At 39.3% G+C, this 22390-nt stretch overlaps 1 protein-coding gene across 2 annotated transcripts in view; it reads left to right on the top strand.

Moving 5' to 3' along the window:
* Positions 1-19920, top strand: part of LOC5571688 (Bardet-Biedl syndrome 1 protein) — a 47402-nt gene extending 27482 nt beyond the window's left edge. Inside the window, exons 1-4 of one of the 2 annotated variants that reach the window (XM_021840783.1) lie at positions 6648-6972; positions 17777-18045; positions 18104-19575; positions 19718-19920. In XM_021840783.1, the coding sequence (XP_021696475.1) occupies positions 6962-6972; positions 17777-18045; positions 18104-19575; positions 19718-19786 (1821 nt within the window). In that variant the 5' untranslated portion in view covers positions 6648-6961 and the 3' untranslated portion in view covers positions 19787-19920. Of the gene's footprint in view, positions 1-6647; positions 6973-17776; positions 18046-18103; positions 19576-19717 lie in introns of those variants that run through there. The other variant, XM_021840782.1, reaches the window with a different exon arrangement.
* The last annotated feature ends 2470 nt before the right edge of the window (positions 19921-22390 follow it).

A 22390-nucleotide genomic window follows, 5' to 3' on the forward strand; every position in this document is an offset into this window, starting at 1 on the left:
ATATCGTAATTTTAACAGATTTGTATTGATTTTATTTATTTGTTTCATTTCACGTCACATAATTTTAATTTTCGCTACGGAAAAGATTTAGTCTTTTTGTAATCCAGTCAAAAAAAATTCAAAAACTGTAGCAAAAAAAAACTCACAAGGAATGTCCTTCGTGATTCTTCCACGAACTTTTCAGGTATTCAACCATGGGCTTTGAAAAGTTTCCTTTGCGAATTCCTACGAATTACGATCCTTTCAGTACTTATTCTAAATAAATTCCAATGGCTAGATTAAATCATCCTCCAGTTGTCCATTGATATTTTTTTAAGATTTTCATGAATAACTGAGGATTTCTCCATAAAATAGTGCAAAACAATTCTAGGAGACACACAAAAAATGTCTTCAAGAACACGAAGCGAAGATTATTTCCACGGATTTTTAGAGAATTCACCAATAGTTATTCCAACTTAGCTTTTACAGTTCTTTTTAAAGTTTCTCTACAGGGTTTTTTGAAAAAAATCGCAGCAAAAATTAACGGGACTTCCTGCAAAAAAAAAGATTCTTCCCGATGTTTTTTTTTCCTCATCTGTAGAGCCTTTTAACCACTGCTTCCATTATTTAGGAATATTGTGGTATGATCCATATTTTTTTTGGTGCTCATCAAATGTCCTTTCACAATTGAGATGTGATAGACATTGGTGTCACACTGTCCCAACTGGGCACAACTCGTTTTATAAAGTCTATTATCCTATTAGGACTTAAATGATGTTACTCTAAGGATTCTTCCTAATGTCCCGCAAGAATTTCAGGAGCAATCGAAAAGAATTCAATTGGGAAAATGTTATTCATGACAGTACGGAAAGAAAAAATTTGCTACCAACAGATTTGGAAATTATTGATGAAATAATAAGTTTTCTTTGAAAATACATTTTGAGCAATAAATTTATTCATGCGAATATACTTGAAAAATTGCATCAAAATCTAAGAGCGAATTTATTGCTGGAATAAAACACTGCACAGTGGTCCAGGAATCAGTTTTACGCGGAAAGATGCATTCTGAGCTTTAGAATGAAACGTTAGACAAAAATGGTCTTCTACAAAGTTGTTTGTATCAGTTGAGCCCTTTGTTTGGTGTTATTGAAAATTAGGGTGGACCACATTTTCATAGAAATTGTGTAACTAACTTTCTTATTTGTAGAAATTATATTATACATGCTTCAGCAAAGTTATAGACCATTCAATTTCAAGCAACTTTGCCGAAAAAAGTTTTTTTGTATCTCTTAAATTGACCGATTTAGAGCTTTTATCCTGCAGTGACATAGAGTGGTCCGAACAAAACTGGTTTTCTGGCTCTAGAGTTTTCAATTCAAATTTCTCATCAAAGTAGTCTATGAAACACTTTTAGAGCTTTGAAAAATGCGTAATTTGGTGAGTGAAGAAACTCGCTATCTCCTTTCGTTTAGGAGTTATTGTTGTTTTTCTTCAAAAAACATGCCTACTTTGATTGTGAATATCTCCGATTGGGGCAAACATAAAAATATCTTTTGACGGCATTAAAAAGACAAAATAAAATTGTATATTATATCAAAAAATTACAGATGTGTTATTTTTGTAACTCTAATAAAATGCCTTTAAAAACAAAGGTTTTAAAGCAGAAAAACTTTAATAACTTTTGAACTAAAATAGATATCATCAATATTTTTGCATGAAAATTTGCGTTTTGTTAAGTTCTTAAAGTCGTTCATAGACCGCTTTGACGAGAAATCTGAAATAAGAAAGATAGGGCTTTAAAACTATTTTGGAGATTTTCATGGTATGTTTTTCTTTATTATTTTACATTTTGAGCATGAAAATGAAATTTTAGACAAAAATGATCTTGTACAAAATTGTTTCTAAAAATGTAAGACTTCATACTGTGTCATTTGAAACTAGGGTGGTCCACAATATCACACATATCATATAATCAACTATTTTATTTGCAAAAATACTGGTATATGCTCTTAGGCAGAGCGGTATAACTTGAAATTTTGATCAACTTTGCCAAAAAAAGTTTTTCTGTAGCTCAAAATTTGACCAATCTAAAGCATTTTTTCCTAATCATCGGTGGTCCAATGAAAATAAGTTTTTTAACTCTAGTTTTTTTAATATTATTTTATCGTCAAAGTCGTCTATGAACGACTTTTAGAACTTAACAAAACGCAAATTTTCATGCAAAAATATTGATGATATCTATTTTAGTTCAAAATTTATTAAAGTTTTTCTGCTTAAAAACCTTTGTTTTTCAAAGTATTTTATTAGAGTTACAAAAATAACACATCTGTAATTTTTTGATATAATATACAATTTTATTTTGTCTTTTGAATGCCGTCAAAAGATATTTTTTATGTTTGCCCCAATCAGAGAAATTCACAATCAAAGTAGGCATGTTTTTGGAAGAAAAACAACAATAACTCCTAAACGGAAGAAGATAGCGAATTTATTCACTCACCAAATTACGCATTTTTCAAAGCTCTAAAAGTGTTTCATAGACTACTTTGATGAGAAACTTGAATTGAAAACTCTAGAGCCAGAAAACCAGTTTTGTTCGGACCACCCTATGTCATCGTAGAAAAAAAGCTCTAAATCGGTCAATTTAAGAGATACAAAAAAACTTTTTTCGGCAATGTTGCTTGAAATTGAATGATCTACAACTTTGCTGAAGCATGTATAATATAATTTCTACAAATAAGAAAGTTAGTTACACAATTTCTATGAAAATGTGGTCCACCCTAATTCTCAATAAAACCAAACAAAGGGCTCAACTAATACAAGCAACTTTGTAGAAGATCGTTTTTGTCTAATGTTTCATTCTAAAGCTCAGAATGCATCTTTCCGCGTAAAACTGATTCCTGGACCATAGTGCACTGTGGTCGATTTTGTTACCTTTTTTCACACCAGATTAAATTTCTGCCATTCATCTGAAGAAAACTTGGCCATGCCGCAATTCCTTGAAAGTAAAGCCATATTTTACGACAAATTTTCCCGCTTTGTATTGTCCGAGAAATTCTTTTAGTAATTTTGTCTAGTTTTTCAGTTATTTTTTTTTCGGACATCTTACGAGTTGAAGTTGTATGGATGTATGGATTTATTTAGTGAATTCTCATCATAATCATAAATTTATATAGTTCAATATTATAATTATAGTGATAGTAAAATAAAAATTTACAACCCATTAAATTTTAAGGTTGATAAAAATTTCAATGTATGCAGACTGTTTAAAATGCGTCACATAGGTAAATGTTTTTAAATTTTAATATTCTTCACGTTAAAATTACTATTTCGAATGTATTTTGTCAAATTAATTAAAAATTAAAAAATGAAATAAAATCTCGATGCATCCCTAACTCGATGGTCCCTTCAATATCGAGTTAGGAAGAGTTGACTGAACTTACATTCAAGTACTAACTTGTTTCGACCATTTTAGAAAAAAATTCTCACAGTAATTTCTATATATACCTACTCGTCTTTTGGCCACCTTTATCTCACATCCGAAGAGCTGAAAATTACACTAATCTCTTTTTTATCATAAAGATTGCCAGGACAATATCAGAGATCGGATTCTCAAACATGTTTGTCAGTTGAACCACCCTAACATTCACTGCTTGTCACTAAGAGCTAACCTTAACGAATTCTCATTGTGACGATCTGGGTGGAACCTCGAACAACGGTGCTAAGAAGTTAGTTTCCTTACAGGAAAAATTAGCTTCTCATTCCATCAACAGCAATGCCATTACCAGTTAGTACCGGACTGCAAAGCTGCTTGATACCTTTGTTATAGTAGTAGTAGCTGTGGCAATAAATTTAGAGCGCAATGGCAGTACGGCTGCAAAGCGGTTGTCTCACAATATAGCTTTAGACGTGGACTTCTGATATCACTGTTAGCAATGACTATTTGGCGGAATCAAGCAAAAGGTGAGCATCATCAGCTGCGATGATTGTTTAGTATCTAGTGGAGAGTAAATTCATTCCCGGTACTCCCGGAATGCAAACCGGTATTCTACGTCTCCTGAACTTTCTTCGCTTATAGTAAGAGCTGAGTGTTGATTGTGCGGGGGTGTAACATTTAGCCAATTTATAACCCCCTCGACTATGCTCAGTGGAAGGGGATCTAAAGGGTCGGAAGAAGGGAGATCGGTACACACTCACTCAAACGTCACTCGAAGAATCCATCTCAAACGGGAACTGAAACTAAGAGCACATCCACTGACGTAACTAGGGTTGGGTAAAGCACAATGACCTAAGTGGTCATGAATAAGGGGGGTATAACTACGGTATTAGTGGATCCAATGACGCTATAGAGTGACTTTTTGTAGGGGAAGTGGTGGTAAAATGAACACCGTGTCTTTTCTAGAGAAAAAACAAATTTCAATGAATTTTTATCATGCACGTACGACTTACAGTATAAATCGGAGTGTTCGGGTCGATACGGAGGTCAATTGAAGTAAAAATATCAACAAAAACCAAGAATTTTGAAAATCGCGTTTGAAAATTAGAACTGACGTTACTTTTCGCTCGAGGTCTTGAGATTTTTCAGTGAGGTGAATATCATTATGATATGATGTTAAATCTGATACCTTTAAATTTCTTTTTGAATGGGTTACAATCCTTATTGGATATATTTCCGGATATGCAGTGAAAATTTTCAAAAATATTTGTTTTGCTCACGTTTTTTGAATGATGTTCATTTTACCACCATCAGTTGTTCATTTTACCTACATAGTGCAGGTAAAATGAACATTTGCATCGTTTTTTGCTAGCGATAAAAATATGTGAAAATTTAGCTATTTTAGTCTGAATTCCTGTCGCTGCTTTAGATAACATCCCTATTTTTGATGTTATGCGATAGAACTAAAGAAATTCCTCTCTTTACTATTCGAAACAAGATGATATCCTTAAGGTGTTCATTTTACCACCCCTTCCCCTATTTGTTTCTCGGACTTTGAGTTGTGCTCCCGGAGATGTTATTGAACAATGTTTTCACGCAACTATGTAGAAGGTTTATATAAGCAAATGGGAGCAAAACTAAGAAAATTTCACCTATCTTCCAAACGAATAGTCAAGACTCAAGAAAATTACGATTGAGTCATGACTTTTACGATATCTTTCACTTTCGGTCATTATGCCATCCATATCGTTGATTTCTAAGCAATGTTACAGTGGGAAACTTTTTACGAGGAGGACAATCATGTCGATGTTTAATGTTTGAGCTTACGTCCACTTTGGTGATGTAGGTATAGTAATGAGAAAATGTGTGATCTACAACTTTGTACTACATTTTTTATTCCACCAAGTTACCTCTATTCAGACCCAAAGTCCCTGATAACCTGTTTAACGTATCGCGGCGGCGCATGATAAACGACCCAGCAGCACTAATGAACCTTGTTCCTTCAAACGCACATCATTCCACCGAGAGCCTGCAGAATTGCATTTGAACTTTCATTGCCCCCTTTCACTTGACTTTTATCTGAAGTGCCCGTTTAGCACTCGAGGGCGAGGGAGTCGTTTTACTTTCAAGTACTGAACCTTGAACGATAACTTCCTTAGCGTTGCGATTCCGTTTCCCTTTTTATCGGTTGTGCAACCGGAAAAAGGGCAAATATTTGACGCTTTCCGTTGTTTGTCTGTTTCGATGCAATTGTTATCGATGACTACAAGAACGTCATCCGGGTATATGCACTCCTGAGGTAGGTACTTGTTGTAAATGTGACTGTCATTGGAATAAGAATACCTACTTTAAATTGATTCGCTATCATGAATTATGATTAATTTATGTTCCAATAAAGTAGAAAACAGTCTGAGTAATCATTAAGAAAAATAGAACTCGATCTATATAGGTTTAGTTAAGGTTTATTTAAAACGTTTTTTTTTTCTAAAGTTATCTGGTGAAATACACTCATCTGTTAAATTTCTGAACTGCTATGGCAAATCAAATGTAATGTGTTGTTAACAAAATTTTAGAGCTTAATTTAGTTTCACCAATTTAGGATGATATTGTTTCCTACCACAGAACAGTTGAATACAAGATATGAATGTAAGTATCAGAATTAAACTAATGAAGAAATTTTGAAAACATTTCGTGAGAACTCCCTATGATTCACTTTCATTCATTTGAATCCAATTGAAAGTATTCAATTCACGCTTTTGTATCAGAACCAGTTTCTCCATCATCATAAACATTTTAGCTACTTACAGATATCAGGGGCCCAGATAGCCGTTGCGGTAAACGCGCAGCTATTCAGCAAGACCAAGCTGCGGGTCGTGGGTTCGAATCCCACCGGTCGAGGATCTTTTCGGGTTGGAAATTTTCTCGACTTCCCAGGGCATAGAGTATCTTCGTAACTGCCACACGGATATACACATGCAAAAATGGTCATTGGCATAGTAAGCTCTCAGTTAATAACTGTGGAAGTGCTCATAAGAACACTAAGCTAAGAAGCAGGCTCTGTCCCAGTGGGGACGTAACGCCAGAAAGAAAGAAAGAAGAAAAAGATATCACCCACAAAACGTTGATGGTACCGGTCGAACCCATAATGTACTCTCTGGCGCATCCATTCACGCGCACCCCACACTGACTGTCTTCGTGACCATAAACATAAATCCAGAAAGCATGGTGGGGAGTGGAATCTGCCCAGCTCAGAGCTTCTCAACAAGTGCAACAGGTTCCCTCCATACACCCAAACACCTGTCGCCAACGGTAACCAGATGGGACCCAAACAAATCGGGCCGAAATTTTCCTACGGAACATTTCGGTGAAAAGATTTTCACCGTTTAGGAAATCCGATTCGATCCGTTCCGTGTTTTTTCCGTATCGAGGTTGAAGTCCCTCGAGAGCTTAGTCGTAGGATTTGGTTTAACCGCGTGAGAGTGACAAATCGCTTAGCCCGAGTGATACTAATTAGTTTATGAAATCGGCACACAGCGCCAGTGAATAGCTATGTTTCTAAGGTAAGTGGCACTTGTGTCGTTCGTCGCATATAGGGGTAACTGGGTCAGATTTCTGGTCGGAATCGATTTTTTTTAAATAAACCTTTTATATCTCCGAGATACTTCACCTCATGCTACATTAAGGTGAATGTGTATCTAAGTCAAACCCCTGATATTCAATAGAGCACAAATCAAGAGTGCTTGTCAATTTTCTTCTCCTTCTTGGCATTACAACCTCACTGGGACAGAGCATGCTTCTCAGCTTAGTGTTCTTATGAGCACTTCCACAGTTATTAACTGGAAGCTTTCTTTGCCAAAGTTAGCCATTTTAGCATTCGTATATCGTGTGGCAGGTACGATGATATTATATGCCCTGGGAAGTCAAGGAAATTTCCTTTTACGAAAAGATTCTGGACCGACCGGAAATCGAACACAGACAGCATCAGCATGGCTTTGCTTTGTAGCCGTGAACTTTAACCACTCGGCTAAGAAAGGCCCCAAACATAATTATGATTTCTAAATCAAAATGTGTTCAATACAATATAATAAATGCTTTTACAGCTTATACATGTATAAGCCAGGCCACTTAAACGTTTTTGAAAATTTTGACAAAGATATTGGTCCTGTTACTCCTATGCGCATGGGTTGCACCGTTGTTGACTTGTCATCCGATTTGTTACGCAACCCGGTGGCTGCCAGCCAAATGATGAAGGTCTTTCTCTTTATGCTTATTCTGTAGAGGGCCTAGCTAGGTACTTGGTACTTTGATGGAGTTCGCCGTGGTTCATTGGAGGAGCTTTCTTTTTTCAATTCATCCACAGGGTAATTACGGGCAGTGGGTTGGGCTGAGTTGGGGCTTATTATTGAGACAGAGAGAGATATGTAAGTACGCGTCACTGAATCCATTGCATTGCAAGGCCGTTATTGAAGAAAGCGAGTTGAACTCGGAACGAATCGGATGGTGTTGAGTGCTTTTCGTCTGAGTTCTTGTTTTGGAATAGTAGCATGAATTTTGAAGCCTTCGTAAGCCAAGTGGTTAGAGTCCGTGGCTACAAAGCAAAACCATGCTGAAAGTGGTGTCTAGGTTCGATTCCCGGTCGGTCCAGGATTTTTTCGTAATGGAAAAATCCCTTACTTCCCTGTGCATAGGGTATCATCGTACCTGCCACACGATATATAAATGCGAAAATAGCAGCTTTGGCAAAGAAAGCTCTCAATTAATAACTGCGGAAATGCTCATAAGAACACTAAACTGAGAAGCAGGCTCTGAGGACGTAATGCCAAGAAGTAGAAAAAGAAGCATGATTCAGGATGGAAAGTTATAAACCATCCGTCTGAAATGCAACTTTTCAAATTTTTGCTTAGTTGCCAAAGGCTTTTACAGCATTTGCATCGTAAAACACCATCTTATTCTCCTTGTTCTTGACATTACGTCCCCACTGGGACAGATCCAGCTTCTCAGCTTTTGAAAGCACTTTTCTCTGCAATCAAATAAGATTATCGCATTCGTATATCGTGCTAGAGGCACAAAAATATAATACGTTAAAGAAATTTCCATTTCAAAAGGATTTTAGACGACAGACTAGGAAACAAATCCTGATACCTTCAGGCTAATCACTAGGCTAAGGAAGACAAACCATTAATATATTGTAATTAAAACAATTTCTGTTTTCATAGAAGAATGCTGTGCAATTGATCAGGAGCGAAACATTCCAGAACATTGGTGCTAGTTGGCATTCTTGCAGCATGTTTTGCCTCAACTTTGCTAACAAAGTTTTGCAACTTTCTGCTGGATCGTACAAAATTGGTTATTTCTCGTAGAAAAAGTTACATGTAAAAATTTAATGCCTTAATGACAGATTTCTAGTTGACCCATGTCTTTGAAAAGATTTCGAGTTCGAAAAACTAGAAATTTATTAGGTTTGAATTTATTAAGTTTGTAAGGGTCTGTGATTTTCTGTATTAATATTAAAAACAAATTTTATGACGCGGATACTTACTTATTTGGCTTTACATCAATTATCTTGATAAAGCCTCGCCAACAATATTTCGCCAAATCCCTCGGTTCATGGCCGCTTCTCTCCATCCTCGACTGTGACCCACGCTCTCCAGGTCCTGGTGTACCTGGTTAATCCAGCTAGCTCGCTGCGCCCCACGCCATCTTGTTCCGACCGGATTCGTGGCGAACACCATCTTTACAGGGTTGTTGTCCGACATTCTTGCAACATGCCCTGCCCAGCGTATCCTTCCAGCTTTAGCTACCTTCACGATACTGGGTTCGCCGTAGAGTTGAGCGAGCTCGTGGTTCATCCTTCGCCGCCACACGCCGTTCTCCTGCACGCCGCCGAAGATCGTCCTTAGCACTCGGCGTTCGAAAACCCCAAGAGCTTGCAAGTCCTCCTCGAGCATAGTCCACGCCTCATGCCCATAGAGGACTACCGGTCTTATGAGCGTTTTGTACATCGTGCATTTGGTGCGGGGGTGAATCTTTCTTGACCGCAGTTTCTTCTGGAGCCCATAGTAGGCACGACTTCCGCTGATGATGCGCCTTCGTATTTCCCGACTAACATTGTTGTCAGCCGTCAACAAGGATCCGAGGTAGACGAACTCGTCCACCACCTCGAAGGTATCCCCGTCTATCGTAACACTGCTTCCTAGGCGGGTCCTGTCGCGCTCAGTTCCGCCAACCAGCATGTACTTTGTTTTCGACGCATTCACCATTAGCCCGACTCTTGTTGCTTCGCGTTTCAGGCGGGTGAACAAATCTGCCACCGTTTCAAATTTTCTCCCAATAATATCCATGTCGTCCGCGAAGCAAACAAATTGTCCGGATCTCGTGAAAATCGTGCCTCGACTGTTAAGTCCGGCTCTCCGCATGACACCTTCAAGCGCAATATTGAACAACAGGCACGAAAGTCCGTCGCCCTGTCGTAGTCCCCGCCGAGACTCGAACGAACTGGAGTGTTCGCCCGAGATCTTCACGCAGTTTTGCACACCGTCCATCGTTGCTCTGATCAATCTTGTGAGCTTCCCGGGAAAGCTGCTCTCGTCCATGATTTTCCATAGCTCTATGCGGTCGATACTATCGTATGCCGCCTTGAAATCGATGAACAAATGGTGCGTAGGGACCTGGTACTCACGGCATTTCTGGAGGATTTGCCGCACGGAAAAGATTTGGTCCGTTGTCGAGCGGCCGTCGATGAAACCTGCTTCCCACGAACTCGTTTGCTATAGGTGATAGACGACGGAAGAGAATCTAGGATAGCACTTTATAGGCGGCGTTTAGGATGGTGATTGCACGATAATTTTCACACTCCAGTTTGTCGCCCTTTTTGTAGATAGGGCATATAACACCTTGCTTCCACTCCTCCGGTAGCTGTTCCGTTTCCCAGATTCTGACTATCAGCCGATGCAGACAAGCGGCCAACCTGTCCGGGCCCATCTTGATGTGTTCGGCTCCGATACCATCCTTGCCAGCGGCTTTGTTGTTCTTGAGCTGTTGAATGGCATCCTTAACTTCCCCCATCGTGGGAGCTGGTTGATTTCCGCTGTCCGCTGTGCTGACGTAGCCATCGCCTTCGCTGTCCTGACCTTCTGTGCCTGTGTTCTCTGCGCCATTCAGGTGTTCATCGTAGTGCTGCTTCCACCTTTCGATCACCTCGCGTCCGTCCGTCAAGATGCTCCCATCCTTATCCCGACACATCTCAGCTCGCGGCACGAAGCCTTTGCGGGATGTGTTGAGCTTCTGATAGAACTTCCGCGCTTCTTGAGAACGGTACAGCAACTCCATCTCTTGGCATTCCACCTCTTCCAGGCGGCGCTTTTTGTCCCGGAATAGGCGGGTTTGCTGTTTCCGCTTCAGTCTGTATCGTTCCACGTTTTGCCGCGTACCATGCTGCAGCATTGCAGCCCGCGCTGCATTCTTCTTCTCTAAAACCTCCTGACACTCCTCGTCGAACCAATCGTTTCTTGAGCTCCGTTCCACATATCCGACGACGCTTTCGGCAGCGTCGTTAATGGCTGCTTTGACTGTCCTCCAGCAGTCCTCAAGAGGGGCCCTATCGAGCTCTCCCTCATCCGGCAACGCTGCCTCAAGATGCTGCGCGTACGCATTGGCGACATCCGGTTGTTTCAGCCGCTCAAGATTGTACCGGGGCGGGCGTCGGTACCGTACATTGTTGATGACGGATAGTTTTGGGCGCAGTTTCACCATCACCAGGTAGTGGTCGATGTCAATGTTGGCGCCACGATAGGTTCTGACGTCGGTTATGTCAAAGAAGTGTCGTCCATCGATCAAAACGTGGTCGATTTGCGATTCTGTCTGCTGAGGTGATCTCCAGGTGTACCGATACGGGAGGCTGTGCTGGAAATAGGTGCTACGAATGGCCATGTTCTTGGAGGCGGCAAAATCTATCAGTCGTAGGCCGTTCTCGTTCGTCAGGCGGTGGGCGCTGAACTTTCCAATCGTCGGTCTGAACTTCTCCTCCTGGCCAACCTGAGCGTTCAAATCTCCTATGATGATCTTGACGTCGTGGCTTGGGCAGCGGTCGTACTCGCGTTCGAGCTGCGCGTAAAATGCGTCCTTGTCATCATCAGTGCTTCCGGAGTGTGGGCTATGCACGTTGATTAGCTGAAGTTAAAGAATCGGCCTTTGATTCTTAACTTGCACATTCGTTCATTGATCGGCCACCACCCGATCACGCGCCTTTGCATATCACCCATCACTATGAGAGCTGTTCCCAGCTCGCGTGTGTTGCCGCAGCTCTGGTAGATGGTATGATTACCTCTAAACGTTCGCACCAATGCTCCTGTCCAGCACACCTCCTGCAGCGCTACGATGTCGAAACCGCGGGTCTTCAGTACATCGGAGAGTATGCGAGTACTTCCAATGAAGTTGAGAGATTTGCAGTTCCACGTACCGAGTTTCCAATCGCTAGTCCATTTTCGTCGCTGTGGTCTTTGCCGATTGTTCCGGTCCGTATTCTCTCGTTGACGTTCCTGTGCTGATGTGTTTTTACGGTTGGCTTGCAGGGCCTGACACCAACCCCCTAGATTTCCGGAGGACCATTCCCCCTAAATGTTCGGAGGGCCATAGTGCGCAGTTTAGCTTAGAGTCCTTCTCTGGCACTCGGACGATGATCAGCCGCCCCTGACATGGGGAACAGACGCTGTTGTGAGCCGCTCCTAACGTGGAGTACAGACGCTCCAGGTTTGCAAAAGCAAACCCCCCCTTCCCTGTCAGCATACGACCAAAGTTCCCACCGGGGGTTGGTTACCCGATCTTCCCCAAGGTTACTCGTACCCCGGCCAGTACCACGAGGAGGTAGGGATAGGAGTTGCTGGGCAAGAGGCTAAGGACCGCACAAAGGGGTCTATTTTATTCCTGCAGGTACGCGAGGTACCAATGGTACGCCATGCCCAGCCATTTACCGCGCCATGACGCAGAGAGAAATCACAAAATGACCTATTAGGGTGGTTCAAAAAACAGTTTTCGCTCCACACCGATCGTTCGATTCTAGATCAATTCAACATTTGAGCTCATTTGAATTAAAAATGAGACCTTGCAAGCCTTTCAAAGTTTGTGTGGCAATTACTATGGGGAAAGCAAGCAATTCATTCAAACCGTCATAGCGTTTGCCCACGTGCTCTTGACGGTTAGAGCATCGCTCATATTGTTAAGTATATTAGTCAGTTACAAGTTTACCGAAGACTGTTTTCGAATTGGTCGCCTCAATAAGGGTTTATTCACATATTTCATAACGCTGAAAATGGCCATTTTGGACACCCACCCACCCCCTCGTAACACTTTTTTGTATGAATATTTTACAAATTTTGTATGAACCAGCGTTATGAAATTTGTGAATAAGCCCTAATTAGTTATTGATTTTGTATTAGTTGAAAATCTTCGGGTATAATAATAGAGCTGATCTCAGGAAGCACTGTATATATGCAGTAAAACATGAGCTCAAATTTTGGGATGACACTCAGAATTTGATCTAGAATCGAATGAGTGGTGTGGAACAAAAACGATTTTTTGAACCACCTTAATGACATATATCAGTTTTTTATACGAGCGTCCTAAAAAAAACTTTGTTCTACAAACTAGTTTGTGCAAAGCGTCTTGAACAGGCCTAACAAATGATTAAGTCTAGTCGTGAGCATAACCGCAACATGTAGTTCGAAAATCATAATAATGAAAAACAATCGTCCTATTTGAATTTCTTGAATACAAATGTGAACATTTCTGACTTATACACATAGTCAACATTAAAACTCAACCACACGGCAACGCGGATCTACTTAAAACTGAGTTGTTTCAACGCAAAACCGTAGTTGAGCCCAATATCCCAAATTTGGCTAAATTTCCAAGGCCTCCATCAGTAATTTGCTTTTAAGGCCATTAGAAAAAAAAATAAATTTGTTTTGATTCAACGCAAAATTGAGTACATTCAACACAAGCTTGAGAATAATGCATTAATTGCCCCTTTGGTTAGGTGCAGCTCTCTCTATTTTTGACAACATTCGTGTGGAAGAGAGATTTTGGGTTGGACAAACAATCGATAAACTTAATTTTGGGTTAAATCAACTCAAAAGTTAGGTGAAATGGTTTTTCCATGCACAAATCTTGCTTTGATTGAACCATAAATAAATTATAGTGTAGGCAAGAAACGTCAGAATGGGGCGATTTAAAATTGATGGCAAGCTAGCGTAAAAAGTTGGTTACTATGCTCCAGGCTCGGTGAACACAAATATTATCTACAACCAAAAACCATGATAATACTGCCGTTTGTGTAGTCTACACTGTGCGTAACTATTAGAATCCATGAGTTATTATAATAGTCTTGAATTGAAACAACATTTACATGGGGGATTCGCTCGTTGGAGCTCCGCTACATGGAATGACTCCACGATTGGATGTTCGCTGGTTAGAAAATATTCCAACTAAAAAGCTCTTGAATGTCAAGAGTAGATGTCAAACTGACTTTGACGTCTGAGCACCATCGCATTGAAGTCTCCATATATAGAACAAACATGTATATGTGCGTTTCGTGATGATTTGCCCTCCAGCTGCGTGAGTCTGGAGCATTTTCATCAGCTGTCAGTCGTTCCAACTAACGGGTCGGATTCGATAGATGGAAGGCAGTCGCGTTACAACCAACGAATCCCCGCTGTAACAGAAAAGCACCGATAGAAAAACTATTAAGGTAGTTGGGCACCAGTAGAAACGGATCGATAAGAATTTGATCGGCAGAGGTAACCATTTTATTGTAAGTTGATTAGATTAGAAAAATATAATTTAGTTGATTGAGTTTTGATACCGTTTTGTCTCAAATTCCGAACAGATTCATATTCCGAACATTCGGTTTTTATACGGCGATGTGGTTGAAATGATTCGCTAGAATATGTCTTCAAATTACTAAAAAAGGCAGTCAATTGCAATTCAATTTAAACATCTTCCAATATGATGGATATCTTGGGAGTAGAGATGATTATCTAGATCAAGGTAAGTAAAACGAGCTCAGATGAATTTATTTGCTGAGTTATTCATTTGAATACGTGCTAAACTATGAGACAGAATGAACACAGTGTTCAGCATTTGAATCAAAATGCTGTTCCATACTTTAAAGTAAAAATAATACTAAATAAGCTTAAATAAATATTTTTATCAGCACACTCAACAGCCAACAGATAGACTTTGCGAAGAAATTGAAACTTTCACAAATATCAGCTAATTTATTCCCACCAGATGCATTTGAAGCCACTGTTGGCCTCAAGTGTTCGGAATATAGGTCAAAATGGTAATATATAGTTTGAGAATTGCTGAAAACCAGTCAGCTGCTTTTTGAAAATCTTGGGTTCCCTTGAGGCATTTTTGACATTTCTGCTGAAGGCGCTTATGATCTATCAATGACGTGAAAAGCGCTGAATGGCACTTTATAAAAATAAAAAACATTAAAAAACATGTGAAAACTTTGCTTTTAAATTATGCCAATATACTTTGTCATTGATAAGTACACGCAAAAAAAATTGTGCGGTAGAATCTACCAATTTAGGGGGTTAACTTAAGCGCTCGCACCGACAATTTTCAGCAGACCACAAATGCGCATGATTTTATCATGTATTAGAACTCAGATTAACGAGAAAGATTTCTGTAAAAAATACCAGAAAGGATGGTGGGATGTACTACAGATATAGTAATTTTCTCTGAAATTCCATGATAGTTATAAGAATGGGTGTAGCCAGCTAAAATAGTAATTTTTGTCACAGAATTTTTCCCATGAAATAAAAAAAAAATTCAATAATTTTGTCATCGAGTTTTCAAAGCTTAACAATAACAAAGGAAATTAACATAATTAACAAGCAAAGTTATCAGATTGAAAGATACTTTTAGCGAAAATAGTTCAAAAGCAGTGATTTACAAAATCTTGAATAACTCATGAAGCGGCAGCTGAATTTTTGTCTACGGTTAGTAAAAAACATTAGTTTCATTATCGCGAAGAAAGAAAAGTTGGGCTTTAATTCATATCAGCTTGCAGTTTTGATAAAAATATGTGAAAATTCCTTAGTTTGATTTAATTCCTAAGAATTTATATTATTAAAATATAAAGATCCTATTTATAATGTACAATAGTTGTAATTTAAGACAAATTTGTTGCTCTTAAAACTTATCATAAATTTAACTTATAACAAAATGGTGCTTAAAGATAAGAAATTGGATGAAAAATAACAAATTTTTGTAAACTGTAATGAAGACTATATTTTCAAATTTGAAAATTCAACTACAAAATGCTTGAACCACCTCTAAATCTTAATATGTTTGGCGCAAAATTTGGTGTATCGTTTGTAATTTTAATTCAATAGAAATCACGAATTTTTGGTTATGAGAAATTTTGAAAAATTAGCCGTATTGGATAGATTTTCATTAATAGAAAAGAGGTAATAACACTTATGCTATGAAATAAATAAATAAAACACTGCGTATTTTTTAAAGTGCATATAGTTTTTTCTAAACCTCTTGAGTTAAAAACAGATAAAATGATCAATCTCCCATTTGGAATCAATTTTTTTTTCTAGTAAATAAATTTGATCTGAGAACTCATAAGCTAAAAAGTAAGAAAAAGGCATTTGATCCTACAAGAAAGTCCGATGTAAGTCCACTTCTTATTCTCCGCATGTTTTTTTTTTTTTGATAAAGTGTCACGTAGCGTCATCCACGATAGAGCAAAAGTGTCTTCAAATGAAATGTCAAAAATGTATCAATAAGCAACAATGTTGAAGACAATTTTTAGCTAGGACGCTCGTATCAAGAGATACAACTGATCTAGATCAATTATAACTTATCTAGTCCAACTCTGAATGAGTCGAGATGTAGTAGAAATAATTCCAAAATATTTTGTCGAAGACACCAAACATCTAGGAAGCATAGCCAGCAGTCCAATTTTGCTGACTTTCCCGCACTTACGTTGCTGCCAAAAATTGAAAACAAAACAGATCAATCCCAAATTTTGAGAAATCGTCACTTAATAGTATAGAAATGTATGGAAAATATGAACAAACGATTTGGAGAACATGAATTTTTGAGGTTTTGTCCGGCCATGCGCCACTGTGCTCGGATAAGATTCTACTACAATTCTAGAGGATCTTCTTCTTCTTCTTGGCATTAACGTCCTCACTGGGACAGAGCCTGCTTCTCAGCTTAGTGTTCTTATGAGCACTTCCACAGTTATTAACTGAGAGCTTTCTTTGCCATAGTTGCCATTTTCGCATTCGTATATCGTGTGGCAGGTTCGATGATACTCTATGCCCAGGGGAGTCAAGGGAATTTCCATTACGAAAAGATCCTGGACCGACCGAGAATCGAACCCAGACACCTTCAGCATGGCTTTGCTTTGTAGCCGCGGACTCTAACCACTCGGCTAAGGAAGGCCCCCCTGAGTTCATATTTGGCCACAATATGCATCGTATGTAAGTGCAGATATTTCGTAAAAAGATATTTCGGCCGAGAAAAATACCCCTTGCCAAAGTGAATCATGGAAGTGCCCAAGTAACTTTGCACCCTACATCCTTGGTTCTTTTTTGAATTCATGCCAAATGTCATTTGCAGTGCAATCATCTCAAGATTCTTAACTGAATTCCCTCCAAATTTCTCCTCGGAAATCAGTTTCTCTCGAGTTTTGGATATAAATTACTTTGGATTAGGATGATGAATGTCTCCGTTTTTTCCTCAGAGCATTCCCTAAAGATATACAGAATGTTCTTCACATTTCTTCCAAAATATTATGAAGATTCTTGGTACTTTGTATTCCAAAATGGCATCCATTTGAAGGAATTTCCAATAGACTCCTATTAAAATCTTCTTCAAACTACTGATGAAGTATATTTCAGATTTCTATTGGAATTGCCTTCGTAATTGCTGATAAGCTCTCTTCTATATTGTCATTGCTGAATTCATTCGGATTGATGAAAGAGTTTCACTTGGTTTTGACGGAGTTTATCTGGATCTCCTCAAGTTTATTCGTACTGCGATTTTTATTACGGACTAAAACGGACACGATATATGTATTAGACAAGAGGCTATGAACCACATTTCAGTATCGGATCAAAATCTTAAACGAAACCGAGTAGTTTTTTGAATGCCTTGACGTTTATATATTATTATGTGTCAATTTTACTAATCAAAATTTAGGTTACAAAAAAAAAAAACTACGTGTTCTGGTGAGCTTCGTGCTTACGAATCTTTATTCGCAACATAAATTTACTCCAAATCACAAAATCAAAACAAAATGCTATGCTTTATTTGTAAAAGTATGATGTTTCCTTTCAGCAAAACTAAAGCCACTGAGAAGTGGCTGGATGCGCAGTGCGATGGAACTGCTGCACTCCATACGCTACCATCCTGCATGTCCCTCTGCGACTTGAAGAATGACAACTACTACCAACTGGTCATCGTTGACGTTCCGCTGTTCGATTTTGACGCTAAACCCAAACTCAAAGTTTACAAGGGAACTAACCTCACTAGCGAGCAGAACCTTCCGGAGATTCCTTCCTCAGTGGAATGTTTCTACTTGGACGAGCCAGAACCCAGGATTCCTAGTATAGACTAATTCAGTTTAACATATTTCATTGTCTAATGCTTAATTTCTCTTTTAAGTCATCGCCGTAGCGATTTCCTCTTACGTCCTTTTCTATCGGAACATGAAACCCTATTACAAGTACACCGTTCCAGAAATGGACATCGATCCGCTTGAAGTTGACACCTGGCACAAACTTCAAACCGCTCGTCCGGAAAACGTGGACAAACTGATTGACAATCTACGCACCCTGCAGTTGTCTCAGCTCACCGAACAATCCCAACAACTTCTGAGCCTCCCTGAAGACAAACGCGAATCGTTCATCCATAACTCCACCACCACATCCGACAACAAGCTGAAACGTATCTCGACCATCACTGCAATGGTTTCGATCAAGAAAGTTGCAAACGACTCCAAATCGGCATCATGCTTGATCTTGGCCGTTGAGTCCAGTGAGATCTTCATACTGGACACGCAAGCATTCGTGGTGCTGCATCAAGCCCGGGCGTGCAACTATCAAGGGACACCCAGCATGATCTCGGCCACCGGCCAGTATGATGTCGACTTTCGCCTGGTGATCTCTACCCGCGAAGGTTATCTGTGCTTGTTGCGCAAAGGATGGCCCGTGGGTCAGCATATCGTCAAGCTGGAATATCCTTCCGCCGGTTTGGCACTGCTGCCGATCGACCAAACGATCGTAGTCGTTTGCATGAACAACTACCTTCTGTGCTACTCGAAGAAGGGCAAAAAGCTCTGGTCGGTAACGTTGCCACAGCCGGCGGTTTGCATGACTCCGGTCCCGTTGCCGCATCTCGGTATTAGCTTGGTCTGTGTGGCGCTTCGCGGTGGATTGGTACAGTTCTACTGTCAGAAGAAGCTGGTTGATCAGTTCTACGCTCCGGAGACTGTGTCGGCAATGACCTTTGGCCGTCTGGGTCAGGAGGAGCACGTACTGATCCTGGTCACTTCCGACGGGTCACTGATCGTGAAAATCCTGAAGCGAACGGCCGAGTTTTCGACCACGGATAATATCTACGATATAAAGACAGCCAGTGAAGAGGCATCTGGGAGCCTGCAGATCCCGAAGAAGACGAAGATCTTCGTGGAACAGACCTTGAGGGAGAAGGAACATGCAGCTGCGATTCATAATTCGTTTCAGTCCGAGTTGTGGCGAATGCGGTTGACGGCGGCCAGGGCCACGGTGGACGTCATAAATTCGGCTGATAGCAACGTCAGTGGGGACGTTGGATTGGCGCCGATCAAAATGGCTGCGGAAGTGTTGGGATTGGGACCGGTGTTCAAGCTGTATCTGGTTTTGGAAAATATATCAGCCCGGAAGGAAGCCAGTGGATTGAATGTGCTAATTCAGGCGGATCATCGTCATTATTTAGCGGATCGTCCGTATTTGAAGCTGCCGATGTTGGTACCGGGAGCACCACTAAAGTTGGACTTCAAAGTTACGGTGGTGACTGATCCGAGCGATGGACTCGCCCCGGTAGATTTGACGCCAGAGAACTCGTTCATCAAAGTTCTGATTTTTAAAACGGGACATGTAAGTGAATGAATATTTTCCAATTAATTAGTTTTCTTTTCGATGCAAGCTTATTTGACTCAGTTTGGAAAATACCATGAATGCAGCCATCTATACCAAGTGTGCCTAAATGTATGCATTTTGCTTTCTTATATGATTTCAGACTAAACCGCTCATTGCTTCAACGGTAGTGATGCCGCAGCCAGAACCGCAAATATTGGGCACGTTTTGAGCGATCATGTTTCAACGTAATACAGTTTCCGTCCATGTGAATGATAACATCTTTAAAGTTAGAAGCTTTATGATAATTAAATTATTAAATTTTAGTGTTTCATTGAAATTTGTTTTCCATTCGTGATATATTTTCTGAAATGCATAGAAGATCAAAAATATATGCAACATGCATATAAGATCAAAATTCAATGTTACTACAGTCAACTTTGCATAGCCCGATATTGAAGGGACCACCAAGAACACAAAATCAGTGCAACTATTTTGTAGGGACCATCGAAATAGCCATGAAATCCAGCTTTCACTTATTATGCTACAACTCGATATAGTGAAATTTAATACCGAATTATGAAAAGTTAACTGAAATGCTCTTTAGGATTTTTTTACTTAATCTTAAGTTTCGGAGTTCAAAGATGACCGACACACTTGCCGACTTGTGCCGCTAATTATGTTTAATCTGAAGAAATAATTGGCCAGCATTCCCGATCTTCGTATTTTAAGCTTTTTGGTAATTCATAAAGCCTCATAAAGCGTAAGCAACCGAATTTGTTTTCGGCATCGCCGGAGTGAAAGTTTAGTTTCATGTTCACGTTTAGCTTCGCTGCTTCTTGCTGAACAATTTAGGCTGCTGGTGAGCTCGTTCCATGCTTCTGTTTCTGGTGAGTTAAATATGATGGATAACATTATTATTAGGGACAATGGAAATTCGCGATTTCGCGGAAGCCGCGAATTCTGTGAAATTTGGCCTTCGCCGCGAAATTTATGAAATTCCAAATTCCAAATTTGTGCGTTTTGTTGTGTGTATTGGTGTCTTGCCACACACAACAAAACGCAGCCTCTAAACTCTTTAACGCTCAACGCTCCGTCATCGTAATCATCGCCATCATCGAAACTTCAAAAGCAGTTTTTTTTTTGTCAAAATCTAAAAATTATTCGATGAAAATGTGTTCACTGTGTTTCGGTTGGAGAATAGAATACAGTGAACACATTTTCATGTGAATTTTCTTGATTTTGAACGAAAAAACTGCTTTTGAAAATTCCGAAATCAATGACGAATCCTGCCCCATTAAGAAGGCGAAATATAAGGTAAATGCGCCCTCTAAGGAAAGAAGCGGTTTAAACTATGAAGAACATTATTATAAAACTTTTTTTATTCATTATCTCATAGACAAACATGTTTTCTATCAAATAGTAGAAATAGCTAGCCATTTTCTTATTTCAGGAGTTAATAAATCATTTTTTATAAAATGCTTGCTTATCTGCATTTTTATTTTTTGCGGGGTAAAACGCGCCACCTGATCTCGGCGTTAGTCGTTCGCGCGCACGCATGCGCAATAATGCTTGCAAATACGTTGCATACAGGGCGTTTAATCAGATGTTATTGTTCGATTACACAGCGTAACAAAAATGACATGTTTGCGTGTCTCAAGGATCGAATTATGTGTATCTTGTAGATTTGAGTTACTGTATCTGATGCCGTTCTCAGAAATTTTCCAGCACGTCACAATTTTCAGCTAAAAGTCGCTAAAGTTGTATAAAACATGGTTTTCATTGATGTTTACGTGTAATTTGAAGTATAATTCAGCATACTTTTTTGCGATCTAATGCACCAAACATGCAATATATGACTTTAACTTTTATTTCAAATGTTATTTGGTTCAAAATGCACGATTCATTTTAGATTTAATCGATTTTTACAACATGCTTGCAGTCTCCATACAAAATTCTTCGTTTCTCTTATATGGCAAAATACAATATTTTTAGAAAAAAATAAAAAAAAACTTTTGAGCATCGAAAGTATTATGAACTTTGTTTATAATACTTGTAATACACTTGAAGTTTGAATTCTGTGGCAAATTAAGCGAATAATTTGCCATACAAGCTGGCAAACTTGCATGCAAGTTGTCTGAAATATTAGAATTTTGCATTTTCAACAGTCAATATCTCAAAAACTAGACGTGCTATAATATTTTTGGAAACGGCAATGGTTTCAACAGCCCTTAATTTAGTAAATAGCGATATTTTGGTGCTTAAGACAAAAACGTGTTCCGCAGTGTTATAGTATAGATGCTGATCCGAAGAATGTGCATTTGTAAGGTTCAAATTGGCACGTAACTACAGCTTGGCATAACGTTTGCTGGAATTTGAATTCAAACGGCTGTTTTGGTGTTATGAAATAGGTGTGGCCGTTTTGCCCCACGAGTTGATTAAAGTTTAAGTCCTTCAATACGCTTTTTAAGGATAGATTCAACACTTTTTTTTTTGCATAAAATACAAACTATGGGAGCGCACAAGTCAATTCTCGGTGATAGTTTCAAAAATTTTGTTGCTTATCGGCCTGAAAAATGGCCTAGAAAAAAAAAAAAACACAAAATTACAACGAAAACAGCGAACGTTTTTTCGAGTTTTTTACGATTTTTACCAGGAAAACACTTAAAAATATATATAGAGAAGCATTTTGATACATTTTCCATTATTTCGGGGGAAAAACAGCGTCCCAAAGCACGTAGTTCGTTCAAAACAAGGGTGGCGCGTTTTACCCCAACGGCGCATTTTACACCCAGTTCCCCTACGCCGAAACGTCGGATAAGTAGAAGCAAAAGTC

Source organism: Aedes aegypti, chromosome 2, assembly GCF_002204515.2.
Source record: "Aedes aegypti strain LVP_AGWG chromosome 2, AaegL5.0 Primary Assembly, whole genome shotgun sequence".
Lineage (NCBI taxonomy): Eukaryota > Metazoa > Arthropoda > Insecta > Diptera > Culicidae > Aedes > Aedes aegypti.